Source organism: Coptis chinensis, chromosome 6 (genome assembly GCF_015680905.1).
Source record: "Coptis chinensis isolate HL-2020 chromosome 6, ASM1568090v1, whole genome shotgun sequence".
Taxonomy (NCBI): Eukaryota; Viridiplantae; Streptophyta; class Magnoliopsida; order Ranunculales; family Ranunculaceae; genus Coptis; species Coptis chinensis.
The window spans coordinates 50,404,098-50,416,144 of NC_141461.1; the positions used below are offsets into that span (position 1 = coordinate 50,404,098).

Sequence of the window (12,047 nt, forward strand, 5' to 3'; positions counted from 1 at the left end):
AAAATTTACAAATGAAATACAAAAACATTGTCTAGACTGAAATTCTATATCACCTCAAGGGAAAACAAAACAAATCCTCGAGAGATGCAACGCTTAATGAAAACCACAAGCAAAGAACCCTCTTCTTCAACACTAAACCTGTCAAAACTTATCAACTATGTTCATTGAATGAACACACCGATAAGCAAACATGCAAATGCAAATGATTATACTTATACAAATATATAAAAATCTTTGGTGTGAGTAGCTCTAAAACAACATATACTTATACAAATATATCCATAATCCATACGGCAGTTAGTTCCTCCACCGAGGCGCCTTAACTTTCAACGACTAATACAACATCTTTAAGTACAATAATCTAGGCAGGTAGTTCCTCCACTGAGGCGCCTTAACTTCCCACTAACCACACAACAAACTATACGCATCATAAATAAGGCATTTAGTTCCTCCACGAGGCTTTTAGGTTATAACTAAAACTACTAACCAGCCGGACATATACAATCATCTATCTAGAGATATATTATTTACCAACATATTACCATAATTATATTAGTTTAGACTTTCTTTTGTGTGTCCCTAAAGTCACGTCAGATATCTATGTCTTTACCTAGTTTCCCGGCTACCACAATCGCTACCCAACGCCCGAACATGTACATCCACATGCCTCCCTTTATATAATGAGCCACTCCGTGCGTAACCACCACCCGGCGGGATGCGCGCAGGTAAATCCTCACATGGAAGCCAAATCTATGTAAGCACTGCCACTATTCGGCATAAAATATTGCGCATCATCGTTCTATTTTGCGAACGGAATAATCAAACCACTATTCGGCTACGCCAGGAGGGCCATTCAGCTTAACTGAAATGCCAGAAGGGCCGCCCGAAGGCCATTCAGATTAACTGAAACGCCAGAAGGGCCAATCACATGAGTTGTGGTAGTCAGGTTCTAGGATTTTCGTTACGTAATTTATTCAAGTGTCATACATTAATGACTCATAATAAATCCACTATATCACGTGCAGGTCAATTACCTTATTGCACTAACCCATAATATTTAGAAATATCTCAATTATATCTCATAACCACTCTCATACTTTCACGTGTCAATATATTATTGCACTACACCACACTCCCGTGGGCAAATATTCACCAATACTGTGCTACCTCATAGTAGCATCTCACATATATAATAATGGAGTATTTATACCTTTATGTCTCTAAAACTATTCCATTTAATATATATATCCCAACATATATATGCTTTACACACTACTCACGTCAAATCTTAATTAGATAATGACAACTAAATTTATATCAACTTCCACGGCATTTCCACATTTAATTTGTCCATACCATTTTACAACATAAAATGTAGCACAATTATCTGATCTACAATCCACAATCAAAGCCCAATATATATATGCTTTTACACACTACTCACGTCAAATCATAATTAGATAATGAATATAAACAAACGTGTGAAAAACTAAAAAAGTCAACGTTTCCTAGTCAACGGTCAAAGTCAAAGTCAACTGTCAATGGTCAAAGGTCAACAGGTCCTTGTCAAAGTCAACAGGTCTTGGTCAAAGTCAAACTGTCGTTTCCATGTTCGACAGGTTCATGGTCATAGCCATGGTTCATGGCTAAGGTCAAAGGTGTATGGTTCATGGGCTCATGACTAAGGTAATGGTTCGGACCCAACTGGCCAAGCCCAAACCTTAGAACCCGAAAGTTTAAAACCAACTCATTTATTCTACCTGACCCAATTGGGATCTATATTAAGTCCTATGGACTGGTCCCAAGCAATATTAGAAACTGGCCCAAAACAGTTAAGTGGTTCGGTCCAAAAATTGAACTAAAACTGGTCCACAAAACAAACTAAGTTCTGGCCCAAAGACTTAAAACAAACCGCCCAACACACTAATCAAACCGCCCAAGAAAACTAGTTAGATTTTGGCCCAACCACTAAAATTAGAACTGGACCCATCTAAAAGATTTGGATCGGCCCAAACTCAAAACAAAAATTAGACCGCCCAAAGAACCAAGCCCAAGCCGAAAAATGGTCATCTTCCTTTCTTGGCCGCTCCGATACTAGCGAGCCTCCACCACCAGCCACCACCGGGTTCTCCTCCTCCTCTAACTTCATCACATCAGTTGGACTCATTATGACAAACCCAACACTTTTACTAAACCCAAAAATCGATTTCCTCACCTCCCTCATTCCTTCCCCTTGGATCGATCTACCGCCATTAGCGCCTCCTTCCAGCTCTAACAACACTCAACCTTCCACCACCACCAATCCTCCATCCACCAACACCAAACCACAAAAGAAAAGTTCAAACAATATCAAACAGGAGGATTTCATTCTTTTGTGGGCGACGCCATTAACGTCTCTACAAAGCTCCAACAGTTCCCAATTATCCATCCCGACGTCCACCCCTTAATCAACCAATAGATTTACTATCTAACAGCTTCCAAACGTATACCAACCGTCCAAATCGTATACAGGGTAACCGGGCAACTGTTTGGGTTTGGCTCGCCGCCATTAACGAAGCTCCGAAGCTTGAACAGCTCAAGTTCAGAGTTTCCAAAACCACGACCGAACAGAGTTTAAACGAAACCCAAGCCGACCTCTTTTCCAACAGTTCAACAGTGTTTGACTAGAGTTTTAACAACTCGACGAACACGACGTCGAATAAAACAAGACAAAAGCAGTATAAAAACAGAAACAGTAGACAGTATACCGACATACGAAAACTACAAATCTGGTGAAATAGCAAAATAGCTACTCACCTGTATGAACAGCTTGACGAATCCTCCTAGTCTGAATCGTCGCGCTCCACCCTCCAGCAAACGAGCTGCCTCCATTTTCATTATTTTTCTCTGAACCCTATTTTCTAAAAAAATGTGTTTATATACTTGGGTCCGAAACCCAAGCCCAACACCGACTCGGGCCCAAAACCAGGCCCACGTATCCCGAGTCCAATCCGACGAATTTTTAAATAAATAATTAATTTAATTAATTAATAAATAGATAAAAACGTATTTTTAAAAATACGGGCGTTACAATATCTCAACATGAGCTATGAACACTCATTGTTCATACTGTTCATACATCACATAATGTATGATCAGTAAGAACACTTATTGGAGTATGAACAATCACTGTTCAAACCTCAACATGAGGTATGAACACTCATTGTTCATATGAACAATTATTGTTCATACCTATTTGGAGTATGAACAATTAATGTTCATACTTCAATATAATGTATGATCAGTAAGAACGTCTATTGGAGTATGAACATTGAGTGTTCATAGCTCATGTTGAGGTATGAACAATGATTGTTCATACTGTTCATACATCAACATAATATATGATCAGTAAGAACATTTATTGGAGTATAAACAATCATTGTTCATACTTATTTGGGGTATAAGCAATCACTATTCATATCTATTTGGAGTATGAACAATCATTGTTCACACCTCAACGTAATATATGATCAGTAAGAACATCTATTGGAGTCTGGACAATCATTTTTCATACTTATTTGGGGTATGAACAATCAATGTGTATACCTCAACATAATGTATGATCAGTAAGAACGCATATTGGAGTATGAATAATCATTGTTTATACATCAACATGAGTTATAAACAATTATTGTTCATATCTCAACATATTGCATGAGGTACATTAATCTATTTGGATATAAAAAATCAATATTCATACATCAACATAAGGTATAAACGCTTATTGTTTATAGCAAAGCGACTAAAATGGTAAAATCGGAAAATATTTATTTCAAATCCGGATTATTTGTCCTTACGAGTTATTTTCAATCGAAAATTGGTTTTCAAAGTTATTTACACCCGAAAATTGCATTGGGAGTGCTTTCAAAAAAAACTTGAGTGATTTTCACTCGGCAAATGGGCATTGGACCAATTTAATTGTTTTAAAGTACTTTACCAAAAAAAAAAAAAACAACTGAGCCACTATCTTTTTAAATGTAAACTGTGGCCTACTGCAGCAGTGCCTTACACTCTTACATCGACAAACGTCAACACAAGTTGACTTGACCAATCAGGTAACACAAGGGGGGCTCCTCCTATATATTACAGTTTCTAGCCTTCCACTATTTCTTCTTCTCTTCTCCATTGATTAATTAGCAATGTCCAGAACCAGAGCAGCAGCAGCACTGATTTCTCTAAACAACAAAATTCCTACTACAGTTTTTCCAAAGGTAATTTATTACAATACATTCACTACTACTGCTACTGCTGAAAGAATTGATTTTTATAACGAAGAAACTCCACATCATCCTATTACCAATCCTATTTCTCAACACCACTTCATTATCAATGATGGGCATTCACAAAACGTTAGTAGGACTAATAGAGGTAGTCTAATTTCTCCACATTTGGGACAAACCAACACTACACTTGATAATTTTAGAGGGAATAATAATAGTATAGTTAGTGAAGATAGAAGAAGCTTTTCTGAATATGGGTATCCTCAAAACTCTAGTATTAATGGGTTTTATGGTGATGGTGGGAAGTACGCACCATTAAATGGATTGGGTCAAGAAGGGAGGTCTTTGGAGTTTCAAGGAAATGGAAATGCGTCTGGTTTTGGTAATAATACGGTCGAAGAACAACGAGTTAATCGGAGTACAACTGGGTCTTTTACGATGGGTAATAACCAGACTACAAATGGACATCAAGGTAGTGGAGGTTTTCTTGGCAATACAAATGGATTACTGAGAGGACTTGGTGATTCGTTAACACCTAGGAATATGGAAAAGATTCAGTATGTGGGTACTATTGACGAGCTGGATGGTTTCTGCAAGGAGAACAAAGTGAAAGACGCGGTGGAAGTTTTGGCGCTGTTAGAGAAAAATGGTATTACTGTGGATTTACCGAGATATCTCCTGTTGATACGGATGTGTGGAGAGGCTGGAGTTCCGCAATACGCAAAGTCAGTCCACGATCACCTTATTAGATCGTTGGGGCATGTAGAACTTAGTGTTCATAATAAGGTTTTGGAGATGTATTTTCAGTGTGGTTCCGTGTCTGATGCATTTGAGGTATTTGAGAAGATGAATGAGCGTAATTTGACGACTTGGGACACCATGATAACTGGTCTTGCAATAAATGGGCATGGAGAAGATGCTATCGATTTATTTACTCGGTTCAAAAAGATGGGACTAAGACCCGATGGACAAATATTTGTTGGAGTGTTCTTAGCATGTAGCGTTCTGTTTGATATTGATGAGGGAATGTTGCACTTCAAATCCATGAGCAAGGCATTTGGTATTGTGCCAACCATGGAGCATTATGTGAGTGTAGTCAACATGTTGGGGAGTACAGGATGTTTGGATGAGGCCATGGAGTTCATTGAAAAGATGCCTTTTGAGCCGAATGTAGATGTTTGGGAAACCTTGATGCATCTTTGCAGAATTCATGGTAACACCGAACTCGGGAATTATTGCGCCGAGCTTGTTGACTTCTTGGAACCTTCTCGTCTAACGGATCACTCAAGAAAAGGCCTTTTGCCAGTGAAAGGTTCTGAACTTGAGAAAGTGAGGGAGAAGAATAAACTGTCTGGTGAGTTTCAAGAGATGAAGACTACGGTGCAGGAGTACAGGGCAGGAGATAAATGCAACCCTCAGAATGTTTCCCTCTTGAGGGGATTGAATGCACAAATGAAAGAGGCTGGGTATGTTCCCGAGCTTAGACATTGCTTGCACGACGTTGACGAAGAAAGCAAGGAAGTAGGTCTTCAATCACACAGTGAAAGGCTTGCTATGGCTCAAGGCCTTATCACGACTTCTACTCGAATGCCTCTCCGGATTATAAAAAACCTCCGTGTTTGTGTCGATTGCCATAATGCCTTAAAGATCATGTCAAAGATTGTTGGCAGGGAACTTATTATTAGAGATGCCAAACGGTTTCACCATTTCAAGGATGGCTTGTGTTCTTGCAAGGATTTTTGGTAAAGAAACAAATAATCTGCTGGTGATACTTCTACAGAATTATGCCAGTAAGTACTATTAATTCATGTAACAATGTAAGCTAGAGTGAGGCACATCTCATTTGAGAGCATAATCTACTGCTATGAATTTTTCTTTTTTAAAGGATAATCTTAAATTCTGAAGACAAGAATAGGATATTAGTTACCATCTTATGGTGATTAGAGCTTGGCAATTGGTTATGCTCTTTACTGTTCTGCCCTTTGCTATGTTTCTTTATTCTGTAAGACTTGGATCGCTTTTGTTGTCTGTAACAGGGAGTAGGGACTATGTTTCCACTCTTTGGTGGCGGTCTACATTGGGGAGGGAGAGGGACTCATATTTGAGAATCTACTATTGCCTTTGGCGCTTATGTTGTCATGCTTTTGACATTTGGAGTAGAAAGTTTAAAGGGTTTAGCTACCATGGGCCATAGCCAAGTCTACTTGTACTAAATTAGTGTCTTAGTATTGGATGGATTAACTTAGATGTACTTGTTGTTTATATTTTTTGTTTATTTGATATATCTACATAACCTTGTCTTATTAAAGTCTATTGATTAATGTTAACATACTTTTGCATATGTATTATTTATTTTGAGTGTTGGTATTGGTTGAGTGAATGTATATGATTTTAATAAGATATAAGTATAGAAAAAGGGTGTATTTTAGAAGTAGAAAGAGAAAGGGTTTTATTTGATTAAATTAAAATAAAAGGATGACTCCATGATAAGTAATGATATTTGTTTTAGAATGTTGAGAAGATAAACTCAAACCCAATTACAGAAACATAAGGTTCTTAGTTTTGAAAGAGGGCAAGTACGAATTTAAGGAAAAAAGTGAGATGCCAATCAAAATTGAGGGGGGTTTTGCTGAAATATGATATTTGTTTGATATGAATTATCTAAGTGATTAAGCTTGTTTTGGCGATGAAATCAAAGTTTTAGATAGAAAGTGTTACTGAAATTTTCATTCTCTTGACTTCGTCCACCTTTTTCATCGTGTAGAACTGATTTTCGAGTAGAATTTTGTGATATTGTCACTACTCTATCATTATGCTATAGTCCCCATACAAAACTCTTTGATTTTTCAAGTGTTTAGACTTGGTTTTCATGAGGTTTTTGTTAGGTCTTTACTGAAAACGAGCTGGAAGTTATTTGGTTATAATTAGGTTGTTTTTTCATGGTATTAAGGTTGTTTCTTTGGTTAATTGACTATTGATTTGACAAAAAAAAAACTAGTGGAGTTGATTTCGATCGTCGTTGATACTTTTAATTCATGTTTAGACATCATAATCAGTACTTGTCTCTTAGATTTCTGATTTTTAGTGTTAATGAATACTCGTAGAGTGTAGTTTAGAGTTTTGTATTAGGGCTGCAATTTTGTAGTTAAACCATGAAGTTAGTAATGGCTAAGGTCTTCTTTTTTTTTTTTTTTTTTTTTTTTTCCGATATTAATTAATGGCTAAGGTCTACAAAGCAGAGGATCCTTGTTATGGCCACCTTTTGTTAGACTACAAGTCTAACACAATACATTATCGATACTTATTTCAGTTCTTGGGAATGGAGAAGAACTAGTTATTGCGAGTTAATCAAGGGTTGGATTTCGGTTGCGAGTAGAAAGTAGGTGGATATTACTTCTTGTAGTCATTTAAGAAAAATATATATTGTATCATACTTTTGGTGTTGGTATGGTGCGTGGGTAGTAAGCTTGGTTATGTATCATATTATTTTAAGATTTGGAAGTTTAGTTAATTGTGCAGCCTTGTTATATTCTAAAGTTGTGATTACATGAATGAATGAGAAATGGTAAGTATTCATTAATGGTGTTGTTCTATCTAAATTAGCAGCAAGCCTTGTCATTTAAATTAGACGTGGGCTTTGTCATTTAAATTAGTTGCGGACTTTGTTCATCTAAATTGGCTACGAGCCGTAGATAATTATATAGGTTGTGGGCTATATTAGCTTATTATTCTAAATACTGTATATCGATACTCTGGGGTGTTTGGAAGAGAGTTGCTTGTGATTGCTTATTTATAAATAACGAATCACATTGGATGATTAAGGACTGCATCTCTTAGCAGTTATGGGGTTTCGAAGAGACGAATACTTCGTTAATGTAATCCGCGAAATCCCACATACTTTTCAAAACGTCCATTTAGATATATATCATATAGATTGTGGTTTGATTTGTGTTGAATGTATTCTGGTTGTTGTGGATGTTGTTATGATGGTTAGAGGATTACAATTGGTTATATAAATAGTTACTTTTATTACAATATATTGTATTTATATGTGAAATGTTTTTATAATGACTATTTTCATTTGTATCTTCCTACTGGACTTTTGTTTACCACCACCACCCCCTCTCCCGATGATACAAAAATGGAAACATAATCAAAGTCATCTCTTTTTTCAAATTTATACCGTCAAAGATATGCAGTACAAGTAGTATATTGGAGTATGTTGAGCACCACAAAGAGTAGAAGCTTTGGAGTGAAGCAATTTGTAGTTGACCATTTATTTTGTTGTATGTATATATTTATAGTGTTGTAGAATCCTTGAGATGTTAGTTACTACTTTACCATTTTGGATGGTGTTGTATATATATATATAGTTTTGGTTTGTTTAATTTGTAAAGCTATATATCTTGGTAGGGTTGATCAATGAGAATTGGACTGTTTTTTATTTTCAGATTATGACAGGATTATGTTTTAAATGTCAAAAGTACAGAGGAGACCCTGCCGGATTTTATATAAAAAGAACTGATGATTTATCGTTGCTTTTAATTAATTAATTTTGAATGGCAGTCCTATTAACGCCTCATAATCTCTTTACAGGTATAGTATCTATTGAAGAGAAGAATCTTGGGACCTTTGCTGCACATGAAGTCATGAACCTGCAAAAACTATATTCTCAATGGCTTGGCTGGATGATCTGTATGACTAAGGTTGTTTATGTTTTTAGTTCGAAGGATGGTGGGCAGATACTGATTCCTTTTGGCATGTTTGATAGTGTGCTATCAGAATAGGTCCAAACTAGAATACTTGTTGAACATGACATGATTAGAGTTGCAAACTTGCAATCGATGAGAATTGAGAACTGAGAAAAATGGGTTGGCCTGCGTGGAACAACCCCAATGACCTAATGGTAGCAACGTTGGCTTCCAACAAAGAGATCATAGGATGAAGTCGTGGTAAGGATGAATTAGGATGATGAAGAGACATTCAGGCTGCCTGCCAGCATGGACCATCAACCATGGATCAGTTATCAGCAGAGACTTTGTTGCAATTTCATACCAACAAGCTGTTCTCATGTTTATACTCGCTTATTTGTGAATTTGATTTAGCGGAATAGTAAATTAAAAAGGTCAAGGTCATCATCGTCTAGAACGGATGGGATCTTAATTTTCTTTGCACGCAACCTAAGATATCCTATTGAATATTGTTTTCTTTCAATGAAGATACGAAATTGAGTTGGTGTGGAGCACCAAGAAACTAATCATGCTTTCACATAATTATGTGCAATTGGAATGTGAATGTGATTTTTCAGAATTTTCCTTGTAAATGAAAACACAAACCGTTTTTTCTATTACAATTTAGCATCCAAAATAGGACGATCCCCTCGCTATAAAATGATTCAATATAAACTGCAATCCTTCTGGATTGAAATTTAAAACCACGTGATTATGAAAGTTAAAACAAAACGAAAATGAAACTTTGCAAGTACTCCAAATAAACTGATAAATTTTCAAATTTATAAATGGTGATCATACAAATGACTCATCTTATGTTAGATCTTAGTACTCGTGCGTTCTCAGTCTCAACAAATAGAGTTCCACCATATATAAGTTATACCTAACCAGAATGAGTATGGAAGTGCTGGTCCTAAACAATCTCTCCCCGCTTCCCTACTTCCCTTCCCTCAAGGCCTCAACTTGGGATCCTAGAAAAGGCCCTTTTGTGTCTTGCAATGAATTTGAAAAACTAAAAAGTGGCCGTTACGTGCAGATTGTCGTGACCTAACTTATTGATCTGGGTACTTGAACCCAACTAGTTGGACGTTGGAGGAAGGTGTTCTGTTATCCACGCACATACTTGCACGAATGTTCATGAGCAACTCATTATTAGAGTACCACTATCTTAGTCAGAAACAGACGGTGATGCAGTTAGTAAATGCATTCTCTATGCAACCCATAAGTGATGGTCTGGTCACTCTGGCGAAAGCCCATCTTTATTTTTGTGCTAGTCAACCTAGGGGTTTCATGGCTAATATTGACCAATCCATTAATCCATTATTACTCTCGCTTTGTTTCTTCTGTTTTTACTTTTTGTTTCATCTTTAGTAGGCATGGAGTCTCATCAACCTTGGAATTTATATACCAGTTAGCTTTTTTAATTTAATTTGCCCTACGTGTCACAGTTTCTATGTCATCTCAATTCCCACTCTATCTGAAATTTTGGGGAGGGAGCCACATTTCTTACCCCCACCCCACAAACCAGGGCAGATATAATGTCTGTTAAAGCATTTGCAATGCAGGTGATAGTTTCCCCCCCCTCTATCACCGCCACCTCATCACTTATTCACCCTCTTTTCACTAACCCGGTGAAAAACAAGGTGAAGTTGTGCAATGCAAAGGTGATAAAAAATATCTCGGACGGGATGTTGGATTCCGTCTGGACGTAAAAATTGAAAAAACACTCCGGACGGAATGAAACATCCCGTCTGAAATTTAAAAAAAACCGAAAAAAAGTCGAAAAATCATGCGAGACGGAATCTAACATCCCGTCCGAAAAAAAAACCCATTTTTTTTAAAAAAAAAACATACGAGACGGAATCCAACATCCCGTCCGAAGTTAACAAGTCAGTGAAAAACTCGGTGGAAGGTTTCACCTTGTTTTGAACTGGAGAAAACTATCACCGAGTTTATCACCCTGCATTGCACAGTGCTTTTGGACCCAACTAGGTGATAGTTTTCACAAACCCCCCTCTATCACCTGCATTGCAAATGCTCTTAGAACAAGTGTTAGCCCCTCCCTCTACTTCCGCTTATTCTCCTTTTTTCCACCCCCTTTTCTCTTTCCCTCACTATTCTTTATATACCCCCTTCTCTTTCATCGTAGTCGTCCACCTGTCCTCTCATCCTTCACTCCCTCTCTTTCCACGTGTAGTGCTTTTCTCCGCACACCCAAGTGACCGCGGTCTTATATCCTACTCCCGACACTACGGATTATATTGCTTCGGGCCCTCCTACGACTGATCCTCTACACTCCGGCTGGCACAACCGCAACTTGACTCGGACCCACCTTACCTCTGACCCCTTATGTCGTCAACTCTACCCCTATAGATGCCCCTTCTCGAGTCCGCAGCCATATAGGCCGGGGTCGAGAACTCACCCCACCTCTCTGTTTCACCACCTGGCCTCTCTTTTCTGCCCTTTCCTTAGTATATGTGTGTGCGCTGCAGAGTACTCATCACGCGCGTCTTTTCAGCACCTATTCGTGTTTTGAGCCCCCCACGTGTCACCATTCGATTGGTCCATCTGTTGCCTCTTTGGTTTTTGCACCCTGGGGAATTCCCCTTTTACCCTTCCTCTATTTAAAGTCCCACCCATTCCGTCTCCTTCACTTTCTTCCTTCCACTTCTCACCAGTTACACTCCTCTCTTTCTCCAACAGCTCCTCCCCTTTCCAAGCATTCCGATCAACCTAGACTCTCGGTGTTCGCTCCGATCCAACTCTTCTTTCTTGGGCTTCAAATTCAGGTTCGTTCTTTCTTTCTCCCCTTTGTCTTAGTGATTTTCTTTAACTCTTTCCTTCTCTTTATTTAGTAATTGTTGGAGTCTTCCTCTCTTTTCGAGTCTGTTCATCTTTCTCTCTCAATGTCGGCGTCTTACTCCAAGAACTCCTCCTCTTCCCAGTCTACAAAGGTGGCCTCTCCACCTCCTGTGGTCGCAGCTGCAGCTCCGTCCATATCTGGACGACTCATCCTTCCATTACCGCACCCCTCCCGATGTCGTAGACCTAATTTGAA

The 12,047-nt window shown here is 38.1% G+C and overlaps 1 protein-coding gene across 1 annotated transcript; it reads left to right on the plus strand.

Annotated features, from left to right (window-relative positions):
* Positions 1 to 4,106: 4,106 nt before the first annotated feature.
* LOC147493425 (pentatricopeptide repeat-containing protein At4g32450, mitochondrial-like) lies at positions 4,107 to 9,516 on the plus strand. Its single transcript, XM_086566540.1, has 2 exons — positions 4,107 to 6,049; positions 8,856 to 9,516. The coding sequence occupies exon 1, from the start codon at positions 4,179 to 4,181 to the stop codon at positions 6,003 to 6,005; it is 1,827 nt and encodes a 608-aa protein (XP_086422666.1). The 5' UTR covers positions 4,107 to 4,178; the 3' UTR covers positions 6,006 to 6,049; positions 8,856 to 9,516.
* Positions 9,517 to 12,047: the final 2,531 nt, after the last annotated feature.